Source organism: Lacerta agilis, chromosome 15, assembly GCF_009819535.1.
Source record: "Lacerta agilis isolate rLacAgi1 chromosome 15, rLacAgi1.pri, whole genome shotgun sequence".
In the NCBI taxonomy this organism is placed as follows: domain Eukaryota; kingdom Metazoa; phylum Chordata; class Lepidosauria; order Squamata; family Lacertidae; genus Lacerta; species Lacerta agilis.
This window is the reverse complement of record NC_046326.1, coordinates 31,201,190-31,223,036: the sequence shown is the minus strand read 5'-3', so window position 1 is coordinate 31,223,036 and position 21,847 is coordinate 31,201,190. Positions and strand designations below refer to the sequence as shown.

Sequence of the window (21,847 nt, the reverse complement as noted above, 5' to 3'; positions counted from 1 at the left end):
GAGTGTCCCTGGAAAATAGGGACACTTGGAGGGTCTGTGCCCACAGCGCTATGCACTGCAAATGTTGAAACGCACAACCGAGAAACTACTGGAGAATTTCTCCTCCCCCAAGAGAAACCTGGTGACACCACCACGACCCAATTTATCTGTCGAAAAATACAGTAGAGAGCTTTGAGAGGCCATTTGGACACGGCTCAAGAACTCTTCGGCAGTGGTTTCGTTGTCTAATGCATTTCGCTCCTTCTGCCTGCAAGGCTTCCCCATTGGAGCACCTCATTGGCCACTGTGAGAATGGGATGGTTCTCTAGACTGGCCTGATCCAACAGAGCTTTTCTTTTGCTCAAGCTACTCTTCCTATGAAAACAGTAACAAGGCCCTCTCCATACCAAGATAACATGTTGCTCTGCCCCTCTAAATGCTGGCAAGAAGCCACAGAGCTTATTTCACCCTTTCAATGGGCTTTTAAGCAGCAAGCCCTGCGGAGAGTGGTGGGTGTCCCCAGATGGCCGCTCACTCTCTGGGGACATTGCTTGTTTTGTTTAGTCATCAACAGGTTTTCCACACCTATCAGCCAATCACCCATTCCCACCACCCTCTGAGTAATACCCCTCCCCACTCTCTCACTATATATAAGGGTCTGGTGACTTCTGTTTCAGTGTATCTGAAAAAGTGTGCATGCACACGAAAGCTCATACCAAGAACAAACTTAGTTGGTCTCTAAGGTGCTACCGGAAGGAAACAATTTTTTTGTTTTGTTTTCATAATTTTTTGGTCGACTTCCCTCCACTTCCCCTCTTGGTTCCGTTATAATATACTGTACTTGTTTATGCACATCCATAAAACCTTACATACTTAACAACCCAATTTTAAAACCTTCTTTATCTTATTACAACTGACTTTTAAAAGTTGTATGAATGTAAAAATCTGTACACAAAGCTTAAAAAATATTCATTGAACAATTGCCCTTTTTGTAATAATTTATGCTGCATTGTGCAGTCATTTATTTTGCCAATCTTCTTCTTTATCTTCTTTGGCCGAGGCTTCTTCCTTCCATAGGGGCTGGCTGGTCTTGGCCTGCCATCCAGTCTCGCATATCGGAACAAATTCTTTCGCTCAAACAATCCATCAAGACCTGTACATCTCAATATCATAAAAATCAATTTTTAAAACAACAACCATTTCCCACATTTTATTTTAATCTTTATATGTCTTTTCTCTGGGACATTGCTTGTTGTTGCTGGAAGTGCAACTGCCTAACTTAAGGGTTACTTCCCTTCTCAGTGTTAGCCAACTACCCATAGGTGGTGGTGTTGCTTAGCAACCAGCAAGAGTGGCATGATCTCTAGTGAGATCTGTGAACTGCCCTGAGATCTTAATAATACAGTGGTACCTCAGGTTACATACGCTTCAGGTTACATACGCTTCAGGTTACATACTCCGCTAACCCAGAAATAACGCTTCAGGTTAAGAACTTTGCTTCAGGATAAGAACAGAAATTGTGGTCTGGCGGCGCAGCGGCAGCGGGAGGTCCCATTAGCTAAAGTGGTGATTCAGGTTAAGAACAGTTTCAGGTTAAGAACGGACCTGCAGAACGAATTAAGTACGTAACCAGAGGTACCACTGTAATAATGGTGAGGTGACATACTCTGATTGGCTGCATATCTCTGAGGGAGTTTTCCCTTTTCTATTTGGTGGTATCTCTCCCTCCTGTGGAATAGGCCTGAAAAACAAAAGCTCTCTGTTCCTTTCCCTCACATTATATACTGTTTATGCCCTCCTCCAGGTTTCCCTCAGTAAAGTGTGACTGGGATTTTTCTTATTTCATTTTTATTCTATTTATTTCATGCAGTTCGTATACCACTTGATATTTAAAAAAGAACAACCACCCCACATCGAAGTGGTTTACAGAGACTCATTCTATACTCAGTCTGCATCATTTAAGTGACTTTGCTAACAGTTGTATCTTCCCTTCTCACAGCATGGCACCTTTGAACTGACATACTTGAAACTAAATCTGATATTTTTACATCCAAGCTGGGTTGGTTAGCCCTTGGCTTGCCTCCATTTGTATTTTAGCTGGTCTTTTGCTGTTTTAAGGAAATTGGGATCTTCTTCAAGAAGCTGAGAAACTCTGTGCAGGCTAGCTCAGTTGCACCTACAGTTCGGCACCCACAATTATGTCACTCAGCCAGTTTCTGTCCTTGGTCTGAAGCTGTGCTGTTAAGTTGAAAACTCTCTCATAGAAGTTATTGGCATCCATCTGTGAAGTCAAAACTCTGTGGTAGCAGCACCAAAGTGACCTCACTGGAATATCACAGAAGACCATTGACATTTTGAGAAGGTGTCATGTGGTACAAAACAATTCCCTTCAAATGCCCAAGAAATCCTGCAGGCCTGGGCCTTTTAAGCGGCAAATTCTGTTTATTCCATAAACGGGTAGTTTCTTGTGCCTAGTTTTGAGATGGCAGTGTGTGGAGATTTTTTATCTTTTAAGATAATGGTTCAGCTGACAACTGACAGTTATCTATCTTGACTTCCTACCACATGTCAGGAGCAGGTAGCCCTTTTGTTGTCTGGGAGCCTAGCAACTCGGAGCATTAATCCATACCAACTCATAGAAGTGGCAGCCAATGTGTCCCACTGAAAAGTATTTCAGGCAGCATTCAGTACCAGCTGCAGCATCCAAACAGTCTCCAGGGGGCAGTCCCATGTGCAGCACATTGCAGTAGTCTAACTGGAAGGTGACTGGAGCCTGGACAACTGACTCCTAATGCCCTCAACAATTTCTCCATTGCAGATGCTGACAGAGAGGTCTGGGATATTCAGCTAGTTTGAGACTGGTCAGCCGCTATCATCACCACAGCTTACCGCCACCACACCTCCCCAAGTTTGGCTTGTGGGGATTGGGAGCAGAGGACACACCCTGAATCTCTTCCATGTATGGTTCGTTTTGATGAGCTACCTTTGAAGGTGACCCGGAAACTACAACTAATCCAGAATGCGGCAGATAGACTGGTGACTGGGAGTGGCCGCCGAGACCACATAACACCGGTCCTGAAAGACCTTCATTGGCTCCCAGTACCTTTCCGAGCACAATTCAAAGTGTTGGTGCTGACCTTTAAAGCCCTAAACAGCCTCAGCCAAGTATACCTGAAAGAGCGTCTCCACCCCCATCGTTCAGCCCGGACACTGAGGTCCAGCTCCGAGGGCCTTCTGGCGGTTCCCTCACTGCAAGATTACAGGGAACAAGGCAGAGGGCCTTCTCAGTGGTGGTGCCCGCCCTGTGGAACGCCCTCCCATCAGAGGTCAAGGAAACAAACAACTATCTGACTTTTAGAAAACATCTGAAGGCAGCCCTGTTTAGGGAAGCTTTTAATGTTTGATGTAGTTATTGTGTTTTTAATATTCTATTGGGAGCTGCCCAGAGTGGCTAGGGAAACCCAGCCAGATGGACAGGGTATAAATAAATTATTATTATTATTATTATTATTATTATTATTATTATTATTATTATTATTATTTTATAGATACTGTTACATAAGAGGCTGCATTTACAAGATGTTTTGCTGTTAGATTAAGAGTTCCAGCTTCCCCATTATTGTCACTGCTTTGGCACAGCAGGCTACCAAGTCTTCCATAGAAGGCCTCATTTCATGCCATCAGTTATGATTATGGGCCGACCGCACTTTATAAGGCTTGCCTTGCAGCACTCGATAGTAAACGATTGTCATCAAGGGTCTGAAGTTTGCAGTTGGCCGTCCAATCTGATGCTTATCAGACATTCTTCTGAGTTTTAGGGGCCTGGCCAATGTCATGTCAAAGAACCCATTATCATCTGATCTGTGCTTCTCCAATTTGCTTCATGCCCCAGAGGTTCAAAGCAAACCATTCGAATGCATTCCCAACCCAACTGTTTCCAACAGCCAGCCTCCCATGGCATGGGGCAAAAGCACAGGGCCAAGCCAAATGGATTGGTTCAGCTCCTTCATCCACTTTTCTTGCCTAGCATGTAATAGAAGCGGAACCGTTACCATGTAAATAGCAAAGAAACACCAAGGTGCAAGTCCTGTTTTAGAGTAGATATGCTATTTTGTGATTTAAAAGGTTCACTTCACAGAGGCCACATATTCCACTTCGTTTCACCACGCTGGGTTAATATTCATGGGGAAATGTTCTGGTGCAAAAACAGGTGGATTTGGGGTACAATAAAGGACTCCCCCCCGAAACCCTGACACACCTTGTTTTTTCGTTTCAATTTTGCTGCTTTGACACACAACCCACACCCTTCCTTTTGCTGCTTATATGATCCAGTTAATCAGGGATCATGTAGCCAACACAATATCAACACACTCTGAAGGTAACCAATTAATTTTGGCTATTGGAAAATGCTTCAAAGACAGATGAGAGAGAGAGAGAGAGAGAGAGAGAGAGAGAGAGAGAGAGAGAGAGAGAGAGAGAGAGAGATCACTTTCAATAAGATAACATTTCTGCCTCACTTCAGTCCCCCCCCCCCCTGGAATTATCCAAAATGGGAGAAGCGACACATTTCTCTGCGGTGAATTTTCACGAAATAAGTCTCTCTCCCAAACCCAATTTCAGATCAGCTACCCCCCCTTTTTTGCTACAGTATCATTCCCCACTCCCACCCCCAATCTTCTCTTCTTGGCAGTAGACTTGGTATTGACTTGTCTGCTGCTGAGTTTTGGCCAGAGAACACTTGGATGACATTATTCCTCTGAAGCATGTATATTCCTGGCCACCGGTGGGTTCTACACCCAGTACAAATCTCTTTGCTTCTCACAAAGGATAGCTGTTCGACTTGCACTGGTGACAAGGCCATATGCAATGCGAAGCATAACAAGTAGAGCTAACCCTATGTTCAACTTTAGAATTTAAGATTCTCGGGTCAAGAATCCCTCTTCTAGTTATGTAACAATTTACGTAATTTGAGGGGTTTGTGGGTTCAGTCTGGATGAGTCCCTTCCAGTTCTTGGCTCCCTGTGCCCATTGAGGGTTAGATCCTAAGATAGGAGGTTGCTGGACTGGTCAGACAAGTTTAAGACAACGACCTTAGCTGGCCACTTAAGTGTCCTCATCAGCATCCCCAAAGAAGGAGCTAGGTTGCAAGAGCTAGGCTGCAACTAAGCCCTCCAGGTAGGAGAACAATAGCCAGTGTGGTGTGTGTGAGCAGAGCTGAGAGCAGGCTGGGGGCTGGAGACAGAGAGACCTGCTTGCTCTATACTGGATCCAAAGTTGTGAATGATGCGCAAGCAAGATATGTTGGGTCTTAATGATGTGAGCCCGTCCATCTTATGCTCAGGTTGTAAAGGTAAAGGTAAAGGGACCCCTGACCATTAGGTCCAGTCATGGATGACTCTGGGGTTGCGGCGTTCATCTCGCTTTACTGGCCGAGGGAGCTGGCGTACAGCTTGCGGGTCATGTGGCCAGCATGACTAAGCTGCTTCTGGCGAAACCAAAGCAGCACACGGAAACGCCATCTACCTTCCTGCTATTTATCTACTTGCACTTTTGACGTGCTTTCAAACTGCTAGGTTGGCAGGAGCAGGGACCGAGCAACGGGAGCTCACCCCGTCACGGGGATTCAAACCGCCGACCTTCTGATCAGCAAACCCTAGGCTCAGTGGTTTAACCCACAGCGCTACCCATGTGCTCAGATGCATAAATAAAATGCATCTTGTACAGATGCATAAATAAAACCATATAATAACAAACGGATTAAAAAAAATACTGAATACTCCCTAGTTTCAGTTTTCGGATTGAAGAGAGGAATTTTCCTGTCTCCTGCTGATTTTTCACTGCTAGGTTAGCTATACAGCCCAGCCAATCAGGATGGGGCAAGAATGAAATGTAGCCAGTCAGATTCGACTGCATAAAGACATCACCGAGAACAATTGAGAGTATTGCTAATGCTTCCTGGATCAGCCATAAAACCCACCCATTAGACCCATCCCCAAATCTGGATCAGACAGTGAAGCAGAAGTCATTGCAATATTATATAACCAAGGAGTGATGGCAAGTGAAGTTGACTGAGAGTGAGAGCCAATGTAAATGCAGCCAGACAGTATTGTTATGGGGTTGGTCATGGGTCGCTGCCAAACCTGTGATCCTGTTTGGGTGAGGGTAGAATCTATAAGAGAGGTGTTTTCCAACCTGTTTGAGAGCATTTTGCAGCCCCCATCCAAAACCCTAAAAATATCCCGAATAACCACCTTCCCAGGTAGTCTGCTCCCCTGTCAAACAGCTCTTCTTGTCAGAAAGTTCTTCCTAACATTCAGTCAGAATCTCCTTTATTGTCATTTGAATACATGGATTCAGGTCTTCCCCTCTGGAACAGCAGAAAACAAATTCCCTCTATCTTCCACAAACTATCTGAAGATGGCGACTGTCATATATAGCCATACAGCCTGCTATCATAAGTGTTCAGTTTTATATTTGTGTATTTTTTTTTACAATGTTTTCAACTGCAATTGTTAATTGTTATTAAACGTTAGAATGGTCTGTCTGACTGCCAATAAAGAAGGTTTTCCTTTTGGAAAGGGTGCTTTCAGTTTACTCCCAACTTCCCAAATCCTCTTGCCTTTATTCCACCCTCTGTTTACTTTCCCTTGCCATTTATTATCGTGATAGTTATTGCCAAGGCTTCTGGAGAGAGAGAGAGCAAATGGATAAACTGCAACAGCTGGTTAATACAGCACCCTATTTGCCATGGGTGGGAAGGAACACAGTTTCCCACCTACATATCAAAGTCTGGGGGACGTCCACAACCCGCCTCTTCCTGCTCAACAGTAATGTTGACAGCCGTTCTCTATTTAAGGTTTTGGTTGTCCTGGTGATAAAATCCCACAACAGCGTTGCAAATAAAAATTGATATAATCTAATATAGACAACCGTTGCATAAGCAGCCGGGTTTTGAGAGCTGGTTGTCAAAATGAAGCTTGTCAACCACTGCCAAATTAAGTAGCTAGCTTTTCATAGGTTCTTCAGCGGCAAGGCCATAGAGCAGTGGGAACACATTCATTGCCTGTAGAGGGTCCTAGGTTCAGTCCTTGACTTCTCTAGGGAATGTCCCCTGCCTGAAACACTGGACAGTCACTGCCAATGACATCAACTTTGTTGGACTGGTCATGTTTTACAGATGCCCGATCATCATCTTCCAAAGCAACTACTCTATTCCGAACTTAAAAATGGTAAGCGTAACGCTGGTGGTCAACAAAAGAGGTTCAAAGACTCTCTCAAGGCAAATCTAAAAAATAAAAAGTATAAACATCGACAACTGGGAAACATGGCCTGTGAGCACTCCAATCGGAGAACAGCCTTTACCAAAGGTGTCATGGGATTTGAAGACACTCAAACTCAGGACAAAAGGGAGAAAGGGAGAAAGGTGCTAAGAGGAAGGCACATTTGGCAACCCCCCCACCATGATCAACTCCCACCCGGAAACCAATGTCCCCACTGTGGAAGGATGTGTGGATCCAGAATTGGCCTTCACAGTCACTTACAGACTCATTTTAAAACCTTGTTTATGGAAGACAATTTTACACGGCTACGAGTGATCGCCAAAGAGACCAGAGGTGGGGAAACTCCAGCCCACAGGCCAGATTTGGCTTACCTGGCCATTTCTCCCACACCACACCTACCTGCCCCAAACCTGATGTGATCTGTGATGTCAGGTGCGGTGCAAGTAGACATGGAAGGATTGGTCGCTTGCACAGTCAATCCCTGCCGAAAGCAGGATTGAACTCCCAGCTAAACTGGTTGGTGTGTGGACCTGGGGAATTCAATCCTGTTTGGTGTGGTGCATCCACACCTTGCAGGGTGCATGGGAAGTTCTATTTGGTCCATACCTGCTCCCCAGCCCCCCTCTCCTATTTCCCTGGTACCCTTGGCTGTGCTTGTTTGAACTATATCCCTGACTCTAGCCCCTGTCCCGGCCTCAGTATCATTTAGCAGGACTGCACCCTCGTCTTGGCAAAAATAACAACAACCAGGAGTGTCACAAGAAGGTGCTTACAGTGTGCCAACAGGTTTGGATCTGGACAGCCCAACCTGAGGGGGTAAATCCACCAGCTGCACAGAAGGCACCAAGAGGGAGCCTCCACTTCCCAGTCACTGGCCAATCTGACCTGGAGGAAAATGCTCATCTGTCCCCAGAATGATTGCTGTGGATTTACTGTTGAGTGACGCATCTCCGGATGTGCCAAGCAAATAACCTCCATTCAAAAGCATATTTACAGTCCAGGACCATGTATTTGCTGCCAAAGTGTACTGGGTGTGTGCTTATGCACTTTTCCACGGAGAAACTTGGAGTGAAAGACGAAACAACAAATCTATCAGTATCCTCAAAGAAAAAGGAAGACACTCACAAGTATTATTACTAGGTGTGTCCTCAACCTGCAGCTTATCCTGTAGCTCCAGCTAATACTGCAAACCCTAAACTGTGTGTGGTAGGATGGGCACCATCACGTGGCTTGACTCACCACGAGAAATAACACCGTTACATAATTGTTGCATTCCGAAATTACTCATAACCGGATCTGATTGTTTTTGCAGACCAACTCCGTGTTACAAAGATGTCTGCAAACGTGACATGAAGGTTGGCAACATCAGCCCTGGCATGTGGGAATGCCTTGCAGAGGACCGCAGTGCCTGGTAAAACTTAGGTCGGGTATCCACAGAAGTGACCCGAGAAGGATGTCTGCAAACGCTGGGAGGAGAGCAGAGAGAAGAAACGCCGTGGTGCACCTGCGCCAGCACAATCGGACACCTTCATCTGCCCCAGCTGCAACAGGACTGGACACTGGACAGCCAAAGCTGGTGCTGTAACTCTCCAATGGTTTGGACTTTACCCTCGAAGGCGCAATCCTCCGTTGTCTCCCGAGATGGATGGATAACAATCTCCTATTTCATGGGCTACACTTGCTGCTGCCCCCAGGGGGTTAACGAAGAGGGGAAATGGCCCTCATGCTGAAAATCAACCCCCTTTCCACCTCCAATTTTAGAGTCTTGTAAGCTGCCTTGTGAATGATAAATACACTTGGGTCCCAGAGCAACAACTCAATCAGCACCGCAGACAGCGCCAAAGGACCTCCGTATGGGGAAGGTGTCCCAAGATTAGGGTGTTTTGCTGAGGTCTTCCTAGTTGGAAAGTAACCGCCTAACATTTCCCCTGCTAAAACTTGAGAGACTTCCACTGCCACTGTTGACTCTTTTCCTGGTTCCAGGGTTAGATTGATCCAAGGAGATGAGAGGGACTGTGATGGGAGTCCTGAGAATTCCATGTATTATAAATGATTGCTATTGCTATTGTAACTTATTAGTTGCTTTTCTTACAAAATTCAGTGACTTCTGGTACATATTGAGATGGAAAGGAGTAAAACGGCACAGACACAACCTTGCAAGAGAGGACTGTCCACCCAGCAATTCAGCTCATGCAATTCATCTGCAAAATGCATCAGCTTTTGGAGAAAGGTTAATCAAATTTGTTGCTGTTGTTGTTGTTGTTGTTGTTGTTGTTGTGAGTTGCGAGGTCTCACAGAATTTGGATGCTGGCAGATGGTGACTTGACTGTGTCTGGGTTACTTTAATTAAATAACTGAATAAATGGGTGCCACCCTCTCTCACAAACATCTGCCTAATTCTCCTTGACTCTTTGTCAGTCAGGGCTTCCTTTGGGTTGTATAAATTTGTTTATTCCTCTTTTTTCTTTCTTTCTTTTTTACTTTATGCTGTTCGCTGCAATTTTAGCATTTTTATTGCTTATTTTTATCAATTGGCTTGGATTTTCACTGTGGTTAGCATTAATTGCCGTATGCAATCTGTGTGGGGTCTTCCCCATCTGACTAAAATATTAAAATACCAAGAGAGATCACCTCGACCACAAAGTGGGGGGGAGAGGGAAACACACACACAACAAAGCCAGAATGTGAAGAATAACTTTTCTTTCTGTTTCTTAAAACAACTTTCCTTAAATCACACACAGTATCTATAAAGGGTTTTTCCCCCCCTCTCCAAAAAACCTCCATATTAAAATTCCTTGAATACATTTATATATTAAATACAGTAACAACATTTCATGCAAGAATTTTTTTTTCCTGTACAGCAAAACCAACTCAGTAGTATATTCAAGTCTGTACACTTCCAGAGGCCTGGTGGTGATGCTCCCAATCATTTAATTAACATCTTATTTTATACAATGCTGGTGATAAAGAAGAAAGTGGGTCGCCTGATATTCAATCAGCATACTGGATAATTGTCATTTTAAAAAATAAAACAAAAGCTGCTTAAGCAGGTCCAATATGTGTGACTGATCTCTCTTTGCCTGTCTCTCTTAAAACAAAAAACAAAAAAACTGAATAAATCCACAGATGAACTTTTCAGGGGTACCTGTCAGATTTTAGCCTGCTATAACTACACTGTGATTACTTCAACCTAGGCAGGGCTGGCCTAAGACATTTTTGCTGCAGGGGCACCATACATTTAAAGTATTATGATACCACTTTAAACCATCATGGATTCCCCCAAAGGATCCTGGGAGCTGCAGTTTGTTAAGGACGCTGAGAGTTGTTAGGAGACCATTATTCCCCTTCCAGAACTACAGTTCCCGGAGTGATCTAACTAAATCAATCCCTCTTCACAGGGAACTCTGGGAACTGTAGCTCTGTGAAGGGAATAGGTGCCTCCTAGCAACTTTCAGCACCCTCAACAAACCGCAGCTCCCAGAATTCTTTGGGGCAGAAGCCATGACGGTTCAAAGTGGGATCACAGCACTTTAAAAGTATGGCCAAGATGGCCTCCTTTCCATTTCATGTCCAGAAGCCAGCTAGATCGGCAGATGAATCTTCCTTTAAACACCAGCAACAGGATAGCATCATGCCCTGGGCCTTAATTTAGGGGTTCGGTGGCAGACACAGCTCTGTTACCCAAAATAATGGAATGGTCAGGGGACTCTGGGGGAATATCTGTAGGGGGCTGTCACTGCCCCTTACCCCCCACATCTGGAGCCTGAGGTGATTCCCTCACTTTGCCAAAAATTAGGGCTGCCCCTGACCAGGTCATGGCTCACTCACACCCTTCTACAAAGATGCTAAAGGGTGCAGTGTTACTTCCAAGACAACAAAGGTAAATACTACAAAATCAGGCTGGAGTCTGGTTTAGGCTTTCCCTGAGAATTCCAGTAGTTGTTTCTTTTATTATTATTTAAAAGGGGCGCTACAAACCTCATAGAATTATAGAATTGTCTAGTCTCAGGTAAGATATGAGATTGGAGTCAACCTTCCAAACTTGCCCTCCAGTACAGACATGGGTCCAGGATGATGGGAAGAGTATTCCAAAATATCTGGAAGGGCACTGGAGCAGGGAGAATGATGCAAACAGGCTGGATTGGGGCTTTAGAAAAGGTTCTCCACTTTTAGTTTTCAGCAGAAATTGGCTGTTTTGGTACAGCAGAGATCCTTCCCCACCAGTTTAGAACAGGGGTCCCCAAACTAAGGCCCGGGGGCCAGATGTGGCCCAAATGCCTTCTAAATCTGGCCCGCAGACAGTCTGGGAATCAGCGTGTTTTTACATGAGTAGAATGTGTCCTTTTATTTGAAATGCATCTCTGGGTTATTTGTGGGGCCTGCCTGGTGTTTTTACATGAGTAGAATGTGTGCTTTTATTTAAAATGCATCTCTGGGTTATTTGTGAGGCATAGGAATTTGTTCATATTTTTTTTCAAAATATAGTCCGGCTCCCCACAAGGTCTGAGGGACAGTGGACTGGCCCCCTGCTGAAAAAGTTTGCTGACCCCCTGGTTTAGAATGTACAAATGCCTGGATTCGTATCCTGTTTACTGGCCTTTGTTTACCCATTTGCTGCTTCCTCTGCCTTCTAGGATCCATCTCGAGGGAAAGTCCAGCCAATCAGGGATCACGCCACAAGAAGGTTGCTGCTGCAGTACTTTGCAGCCTATCATGCTTTGCTACCTCAGAAGCAGACAGTCTAGTCCAGTTGCTGTTGGTCGGCTACAACCCCCATCATCGCCGACTGTTGGCTGGGGCTGATGGGAGTTGTAATCACACAACTGCTGAAGGGCATCCCATTGGCTAGCCTGGTCTTCCTGATGACATCAGTAAGTGTAAGTAAGAGAATGAGGGCAAGGTAAGCTGGTAAGTGAACAGCTTTGCAAGAAAAGGCATCAAAAGGGTTTTTTGGGGGGGACATTTTTCTCTAAATATTCACAGCCTAAAAAAACTACAGTTCTCAGATATCTTTGGGTTGGGAAAGATGACAGATAAGTAGGTTTAAACAATGTTTTAAATTTAGCAATGGATTTGCATGTTATATTAAGCCTGGCTTAGCACCAACATGTGGAATCCTAGAGAATGGGACCCTTTGGCCGCTGTCCCATGCTAAATCAAACCATAATTCAGCTTAGCATGCCATCTGAACCTGGACTCCTGGTTTAGCTTTCTACAGGCTAAACATGAGCAGTAACCAAGGACTGTCCTAGGAGTTATGGCTTGTTCTTTGTCCAGGAGAGTTAAACTTCAAGCTCAGGTTTGGACAACAAGCTAAACCAAACTATGGCTTAACTCAAACCAGCAGCAGAACAAACCAGCAGCAGCTGCAATCTCCTCTTCCGGAGCCAGGGCATTCACCCTAAACCATGGTTTGTCTTAGCACAACACATGAACCAGGTATCTATAAATAAAGCAAACAAATGCACAGCCCAAGTTGAGACACAGAGGGGCTTAAACTCAATTAGCAAAGCGATAACTATAGGAACATGAATATGACACACACATTGGGTTGCCACCTTCTTTCCTGGCACTGCTCCTGTACATTTAACAGTATGTGCCTGTGACTTCAACTTGTCTGTGCATGACAACCAAGAACTTCAAGAGATCCAGTGTTTGTTAGCCTGGAGATATAAGGAAGTTTTCCCCCCAGGTTGCTCAGCCCTCATTCACCTTCAGTTCAGGGGTTCCCCCTCAGATTTGGTTAAGGCATTCTCTGTTCTGCAATTGCTTATTCCAAATGGTCCACGGAATTTATTCTTGGCTTAATGTGACCAGTTTGAAAGGTAAGACACATGGGTTCTGAAATGTGTCTCAAAGGTCATGGAAACTCTTAACAAGAAAAAGGTGGCAGGATAATGTGGCGCATTCACACAATACTCTTCACCAGAACCCACCCCACCCAAAAAAGATTTTGTAGCAAATTAAATTGTGCAATAATTAGTCATGGCAAACAGCCAAACACTCCAATTTTTGCGGCGCTAGGATGAACCTAAAAGTGCCACAGTAACATCCCTGAGATGAAGGTGCAACACTCACATTTTTAAATATTATGTTAGTATGATGGCAACAGTGCCCCGTTGATAGCATTCACTCCCTAGTGCAAAGCAGACCTACCCAACGAAACATGGTTGAAAACAGCTTAAACTGGTATAGCATTTCTCACATAAAAACAGCAAATGAAAACACAGCATAAACACAGAATCCGCAACCTTAGGAATTGTAGTTTTGTGGTGTACAGAGACCAAGCAACATTCAGCCCTCCACAGAACTCCCAGTAATTCCCAGGGTTGTTAGACTGAAAGGCAGGATAAATGAATGGGACTGAAATTAACTCAGACCTTTGGGGTTGCAATTACACCCCCAGGGCACTTTTCACTGCAGAATTTACACAAAGATCTATAGCATAGTTAAGCTCTTCCAGATGTTTTGGACTACAAGTCCCATCCGCCCGAGTTAGTGCAGCTCTGCTGGTTGATGGGGGTTGTGATCCCAAACATCTGGATCACTACCAGGTTGGGCAAGGCTGACCTAAGACAATGCTCAGTAGTAAATAACGCCCACATATTTCAGCCACTTACCATTGACTGTTTTCTTTCTGCGTTCTAAAAAGGCATCTGGGAGAAGATTAAATATCCCAAGATTTGCCATTGCCCCAAATTATCTGCAACTCTGGCTCAATTTATATGCCCAGACAGTTTCCTTTTGGAGAATCTAGAGGAAATTTATCCCAAGAAAATGATTTATTTTTGCTACTGGGATTATCTCCTTTTTTTTTTTTTAGTCCCAGACAATGTTAGTAACAAAAATGTCCCACAGCATTTTTCAACAAAAACTGATCAAAGATAACAGATTCCTTAAGAACTTAAAACATCCTTATTTACTCAAGCTTTCCCAGATGTGCAGCCCAGTCCTTGGGCTGATCTGACTTTAGATGGCTTTAAAACAGATTATGTTAAGCCAATTTTGTTACCTGCATTGCCTAGATATGAATCCCCGCACATTTGATTCATAGCATGCAAATTTATAAAATAAATACATAAAATAATCTTCTTCTGAAAGCACATTGTTGATTGGATTTAGGGGTATTTAGGACCTTGAGATACATTGGAATGTAGCTTGGGGTAGGGGAAAAAAATCTCCAAAACAATTTGTGTGATTTTTCCCTTATGGGTTTCAGGTGAGTTAAATTAAGTCAGAGCATCAAGGGAGCACTTAATGCTACCTCTTCCTGAGCAGGGGTGGAGTCTGTCAAGAACTCTCCCCGAAACTACCACAAGCTCACTTCCTTTCTGAGACAGAAAAAATACAGGTTTTTAGGGCACGGAAGATTTGGAGGGTGGGGAAGAAGAGAAAATTATAGGAAAAAAGATTACATTTTGAAGAAGCAGACCTTTAAGGATCTGGGCTCTCCTGCCTCCATGACATTGCAAAACTTTACCCCCTAAGCTATAATTTAGCTGTCCAGTCTTTGCACCGCTATGTACAAGGGTAGAAGGGGAAGCTATGTAACAAGAGTAAAAACTAAAAATAAAATCAGGTTGTTTTGTTTTCCTTTTCTTTGACGATTCACCCGCATTAAGTCCGACACTTTTTCAAAAGCATGCATATTCCTCGTTGGCTTCTGGTGATGTTCAGGCATGCAGATTCTTCAGTCCCAGGTAGGAGCTGAGGGTTCAATTGCGGAGAAATTGAGTTCCTTTTGGTGTCGTTTCATTTCTTAGCATCTCTGCCTGGTGATGGTGGGGAGAATGAGTGGAGGGGGAGAGAGACAGGAAGTGATTATCGGTTTTCATTTTTTAAAGATAAAACATTCCCCCCTACCTCTAACCATAATACTGTAATTCAGGATGGAGGGAACACCACGAAACTGATGGGCAGTTGAAGGAGGGCCCCCCCAAAACAGAAAAAATAATAATTCATGCAACAGATTGCTGCTTTGTGCAACTAACTGATTCATGAGACTTATTTATAAAAATATTTATATACCGCTATTCATTAAAAACATCAGAGCTGTTTACAACAATTATATTTAAAATCATACCATAAAATTTGAAAAAGTTAAAATGAGAAATCAGCTAGTTATTGTGGAAAGGTGTACTGTATATTCTGGCGTATAAGACTACTTTTTAAGCCAGGAAAATCTTCTCAAAAGTCGGGGGTCGTCTTATACGCTAGGTGGAGAATCTGCGGTTGAGTATATCTCAACCTCTATATTTTAACTGGAAAAGTTGGGGGTCGTCTTATATGCCCAGTCATCTTATACGCCGGAAAATACGGCTATTCTTAATTGACTGCATAATAGAAAAACTTTCAGCAGGAGTTTGAAAGTTGGCAGAGAATGTGCCTGCTGAATCTAGTAGCAGAGTGTTCCACAGGACCGAGCCAATGACACTAAAGGCTCAGTTTCTTGTTGCTGTGAAGTAAGCCATGTCAACCCGTGGAACGACCAATGATCCTCCTGCAGATTAACTCAGGAATCAACCTGGGATACAAAGGTTCAGGCAGTGCCTGAACTACCCTTGGCCTAAGTTGTTCAGGGCTTTGCAAATTAATACAAGGTTCTTGAACTTGGCTGGATAATAGATGAAAAACAGCCAGTGCAGAGGCTTTAACAAGGATGTCACAGGTTGTCAGCCAGATGCCCTATCAGCAGTCTGGCTGCCACATTCTGGACCAGTTGAAGCTTCTGAACCATGTTCCTGGCAAGGATCACAACCTCAAATAGCTGGGAAAGGGCCATCAGACAAACACTGAAGTACAGGATAAAAGGTAAAGGGACCCCTGACCATTAAGTCCAGTCGCAGACGACTCTGGGGTTGCGGCGCTCATCTCGCTTTATTGGCTGAGGGAGCTGGCGTTTGTCCGCAGACAGCTTCCGGGTCATGTGGGCAGCATGACTAAGCCGCTTCGGGCGAACCAGAGCAGCGCACGGAAACGCCGCCGGAGCGGTACCTATTGATCTACTTGCACTTTGACGTGCTTTCGAACTGCTAGGTTGGCAGGAGCAGGGACCGAGCAACGGGAGCTCACTCCGTCGTGTGGATTCGAACCACCGACCTTCTGATCGGCAAGCCCTAGGCTCTGTGGTTTACACCACAGCGCCACCTACGTCCCGCAGTACAGGATAGACCCCATCAATGGCCCATGACTGATGAATGAAACCTCAGGGGCAGTGTTACTTGCTGCAATAGCAGGAGATAGCTGTTAACTTCATGCTCTTTAGCTGTGTCCCATTCTAGGTTCCACAGTACTTGCTGAAACGATATCTACACTTGCTGAATGGTGTTGAGCCTTGGTCCTGGCCTTACCCTTCCTAGTAGCCCAGAATGAGACATGTGGGTCTCCAAGTGGCATGGGGCTTGCTGTGCCTCAGAGGCCTCTGTGTCCTAGTTTTGGGGGGTCTCTCTAAGTGGCAGGTGGAGTATAGAATTATAGAGCTGGAAGGGACCTCAAGGGTCATCTAATCCAACCCCTTGCAATGTAGGAACCACAGCTAAAGAATCCCTGACAGATGGCCAACCCAATCTTTGTTTAAAAGCCCCCAAAGCATGCCTTCCTGACAGAAAGTCAGGTAGCAGACAGCATTTCTCTTTGCTTAAAAAGCAAAACAATGCCAGAAACCCTCCTGGAGGGGGGAAATGGGATTGGTCTTCTCGTAAATCATTCTCTCCCCCCCCCCCTTTGCACATATCAATTTGGCTCCAAGGTAACGACAGCAAATGATTACCCTACAAGGCCATATTATGACAGGGGGAACAACAGGCTCTCAGCATCCAAGGCAGACACAAAGACTCTGTTCTATGCCCACCGGTAATGAGTCACTATGGAGATCCTGCTGTGCTCCAAAGGGGCCTTTTATGGTCTCCAAGAGAGCAGGTTACATTGGCAGGCAAAAAAAGAGAAAACGCCACAATCGATTTAAGAGGATTTGTAAATTCCTGCAATGCAATAGCAGGAGCGGGAAGCCGAGAGAGCTGGTACCCAACCTCCTCTGAAAGGGATTGCTTTCTCCCATAAGGATCAGATTTACACTTTGTGTGTTGTCTGTGGGTGGGGACAGAGCCAGCTCTGTCTCTGGAAGGCCATGCGATATCCATGGCACTCACAGACCTTCTAGCAGCCAACTACGACCCCACCTGGACAGGAGCAGCTTCGTCTATGAATGCTCCAGCAACCTTCCATTTAGACTTAATTGCATTTTTTAAAATTTATTTCATATAATTTAGATGCTGCTTGATTTCAAGGAAAAACCCTCAGACTGGATTTCCAAGACTCCTGAATACCAGTTGCTGGAAACCACAGGGGTGCGGGGAGAGTATTCTTGTACTCATGTCCCGCTTGCTGGTTTCCCACTGGTGCATCTGGTTGTCTACTGGGAGAACAAGATGCTGGACCAGATAAGCCACTGGCCTGACCTTACAGAACTCTTCTTATGCTTTATCTGTGCTGATACATTGGCTCCCAGGACATTTCCGGGCACAATTCAAAGTGTTGGTGCTGACCTTTAAAGCCCTAAACAGCCTCGGCCCAGTATACCAGAAGGAGCATCTCCACCTCCATCGTTCTGCCCGGACACTGAGGTCCAGCTCCAAGGGTCTTCTGGTGGTTCCCTCCTTGCGAGAATGAGGTTACAGGGAACCAGGTAGAGGGCCTTCTCAGTAGTGGCGCCCACTCTGTTGAACACCCTCTAATCAGACGTCAAGGAAATAAACAACTACCTGACTTTTAGAAGACATCTGATGAACACCCTCTAATCAGACGTCAAGGAAATAAACAACTACCTGACTTTTAGAAGACATCTGAAGGCAGCCCTGTTTAGGGAAGTTTTTAATGTTTGGTGTTTTATTGTGTTTTTAATATTCTGTTGGGAGCAACCCAGAGTGGCTGGGGAAACCCAGCCAGATGGGCAGGGTATAAATAATAAATTATTGTTGTTGTTGTTGTTGTTGTTATGATAATTGTGACCCCACTAGCTGGGTTCCTAAGTGACCCATGAACATGCAGCAAAGCAAGGAGAGGACTGCCAACCCCACCACAGGACACACTCACCATCTAAATGATTGCGGGAAAGGTACTTGAGTCCTTCATCCAGCAGGATAACCGGCAAGGAGATTTTCAGCACCGTTACCCATTGGGGCCAGCTAAGTGGTGTCACTTGGAAGATCAGCTGGGAAGCAAGGAGAAGATACGTATCACACCTGTCCTTCTGTTCAGAGGCAAGTGCCGATCATTGTGTAACCAATACGGCACTGTCCAAACACAGGAATCAGCAGACTTGTGGTGGTAACCCTGAGGTTTATAGCACTGCATAATTTTTTTATAGCAAAAGATCCCCAAGCATGGTGACACTTCCAGTAGCACAATGAGCTTGTTGAGTGTCTGCAGAGGGAAACACGGAAAAGGGGAGGAGAAACGGAATGGAGTTTCCTGGAGGAGGGTGTAGCTTCATAACTGGAACCACGAATGGGAGTATGTCACAATGCAGTATTTTTCTTGTTGGGTAATGTTTTTGCTTCAAGGGGGGTGGGGACAACAACCTCTAAATGTGAATTTAAACAAACATATACAATGAAGGATAGGCGTGCCTGGCGTGCTCTGGTCCATGGGGTCACGAAGAGTCGGACACGACTGAACGACTGAACAACAACAATACAATGTTAGCCCACAATGGGTCTCCCAGCAGGGAGAACAACATATGGGGAAAGTTTGCCTGGTGTCTCCACTTCATCAAACAGAAGCTTCATGGGGAAGATCTCTAACTGAGACTCTGGAGAGCAGCTGTTGGTCTAGATCAGGAAGGTAGAACCTGAGGTCCTCCAGGTGTTTTTGGACTCCAACTCCCATCAGCCCCCAGTCGGCATGACCAATGCTCAGGTGTCATAGGAGTCAGAGGCCATCTGGAAGGCCACAGGTTGCTCCATACTTGCTTGAGACCAGGGTTTCCCAAACTTTTTCAGGCCACTGCCCCCTTGGTTCCATAAACTCATCTCCAGTGCCTCCTATCCTATCCTATCCTATCCTATCCTATCCTATCCTATGAAAAAGCATTATTGAGAATAGCGGTTTGCATTAAGGAACCCACTAAGGAAGACAATAACACATACAAAAATCAAAACAGTAACAATTAATTGCACATTTATTCAAAAGCCAATGAAAACTAAACTGAATTCTAAACTTCAGTTCAATGAAATGGATCCAGTGATGCCAGTTTTTCAAGGTCTGATGCTCATTTGCACCTTCTGCTGGCCTCTCAGAACCACTCTTTAGAGCTCAATCGGAGCAAACAGCAATTTGGGTTTCTCCTGGATTGCCATTTGTTCCAATCTATCGCTAGAGAGTGGGCATTCCCTTGGAAGGAGCTGGGAAGTGGAAAAGTGCTTAGACTCATGCTTTCTAGGCATGGCACAAGTGGACATGTGGATCAGGTCTTAGTGACCCCCCCCCCAGTTAATCCCAATGCCTGCTCCCCAGGGTACAGCCCACTTAGGGAACTACTGCTTTACTAGGACCAACTTCCGCCTCGGTAACAATGCAACTGGTTATGTTTACCCTGCCAGGTCCAGTCCTGAAAGGGACTACATGTGGACCTAGCCTGCTCAAAAAGTGGGAGAGCGGGTAGCATCTTTCCTTGGGGTCCAACGCTTCCCCTCTCTCATGGCGTCAGGGTGGCCAAATGCCAAAGAGGATGGGGTGAGGGTTGCTTCCTGCACCTTTAATAGTGGAGCAGGAGGCGGGGATTTCAGGCACAGGCGGGCTGGGTCTCATCTGCATCTGGCCGCCCTCCAAAGTGCAGGTTCTAGCTACTTACAGGCAATGGCTTCATGTAGAGGATCAGGAAGTGCAGAGCCATGGATATGACAATAGCCCCCAGGAGCCAGAGATTCAGCCAAGGAGGCATCCTGAGCAGCGACTGGTTTTCAGACACACTGCGGGAGAGATGGGGTGCATTCAGACGTTGGGAATATTGGGTTAGTTTTCCTGATTATAATGCTAGAGCTTCTGCCCTGATTCCTAATGTTCCTTTCACACTGCAGTACCTGTTGAGTTATGGAACTGTGTTTTTTTTTTTTAAAAAAAAAAATCAATACATCATCTAGTCACACTAAATCTCATTTACAGTCGTACCTTGGTTTACGTACTTTTCGGGTTACGTACTCCCGTAACCCGGAAGTGTAACCCGTTGCACGCACAATCCGCCAACGCGTTGTTCAGGTTACGTACAGTGACCCGGAACCAATTAAGTACGTAACCCGAGGTACGACTGTACTCTGGTGGATGTGACCATAAACATCATAGGAAAACTTTGCCATGTCCGTCCCCCCCATCCGTTTTCGCACATGCATCCTTCCCCCATAATTCACCCATGAAAAGGATAGGAGAGAACGTCTGCCCATTAAACCCATGACCCAAATTAAAGTCCAACGTGCTATAATACAAATGTATTATAATGATACTTTTGATATTGGTGATAATGATGAAGACAACGACGGTGTGGCAATGTACTACAGTCAAACCTTGGAACTTGAACGGCTCCTTTGCCAAACATTTCTGTTCTCAAATGCCGAAAACCCAGAAGTATTCCGGTTTTCGAACATTCCTTGGAACTTGAATGTCCGACGATGTTTCCGCTATGCCAAAACCTAGCTGTCAGCCAATCAGAAGCTGCGCTTCGGAACCCGAACATTTTGGAAGTTGAACGGTCTTGCGATGGATTATGTTCGAATTCCAAGGTTTGACTGTATATAGTTTGGAAAGTGGTTTTCAGGTTTCAGTCTTTGTTTGGATGCCACTTGGAATCAAGATAGGGGACCAAAACCTTTCAAAATTGCAGGGTTCCCCCCCCCCCCATTCTTAGAATTCCTGCGCAACTCTAGGCGTTTTCCACTAGTAGTAACAATATTTTATGGCACAGAGCATGCTCTGCCCAAATGATTTTGTACTTGCATGATTCAGAAGCACATGCAGATGTCAAGGTACTCTGCATATCTATGTGTGATTTATATATTTTTTAGGCAGAAAATCCCCTTCCTGGATTAAACCCCTCCCCACTCTCTCACTATATAAAAGGGTCTGGTGTCTTCTGTTTCAGTGTATCTGAAGAAGCGTGCATGCACACGAAAGCTCATACCAAGAATAAACTTAGTTTGTCTCTAAGGTGCTACTGGAAGGAATTTTCTTTTTCTTTTTTTTTTCTTTTTTGACTATGGCAGACCAACATGGCTATCTACCTGAGACTGTACCTGTGTTAGCCAGTTCCCATTTGCTGGACCATTTCTTCTTAATTTCATACCCAAACCATTTTTTAAGGGAAGGAGATGCCTGGCCGGCAATGCCATACCTGTTGAGTGCATTTAACATCTCAATGGTCACCAGCACAGAGAGCGCCATGGTGGTTGGGTAACGCGATTCGAAAATGTCACAGTCGACGCCTTCAAAGATAGGGTTGTCCTCTGTGCATCGCATGAAGTTCCTCTGTGGGCAGGAGAATATAAACACAAGTCTGGAATTAGGGGATGCCACTGCCCCCCATTTTTTACCGCCACTAC

At 44.9% G+C, this 21,847-nt stretch overlaps 1 protein-coding gene across 2 annotated transcripts in view; it reads right to left on the bottom strand.

The window, feature by feature from the left end:
• Positions 1-14,418: 14,418 nt before the first annotated feature.
• The window catches only part of ATP2A3 (ATPase sarcoplasmic/endoplasmic reticulum Ca2+ transporting 3), an 88,002-nt gene continuing 80,573 nt past the window's right edge, over positions 14,419-21,847 (bottom strand). Inside the window, exons 18-21 of one of the 2 annotated variants that reach the window (XM_033171528.1) lie at positions 21,640-21,773; positions 20,110-20,227; positions 18,351-18,468; positions 14,419-15,027 (exon numbers count right to left, since the gene is read on the bottom strand). In XM_033171528.1, coding sequence (XP_033027419.1) covers positions 14,975-15,027; positions 18,351-18,468; positions 20,110-20,227; positions 21,640-21,773 — 423 coding nt within the window. In that variant the 3' untranslated portion in view covers positions 14,419-14,974. Of the gene's footprint in view, positions 15,032-18,350; positions 18,469-20,109; positions 20,228-21,639; positions 21,774-21,847 lie in introns of both variants that reach the window. The other variant, XM_033171529.1, reaches the window with a different exon arrangement.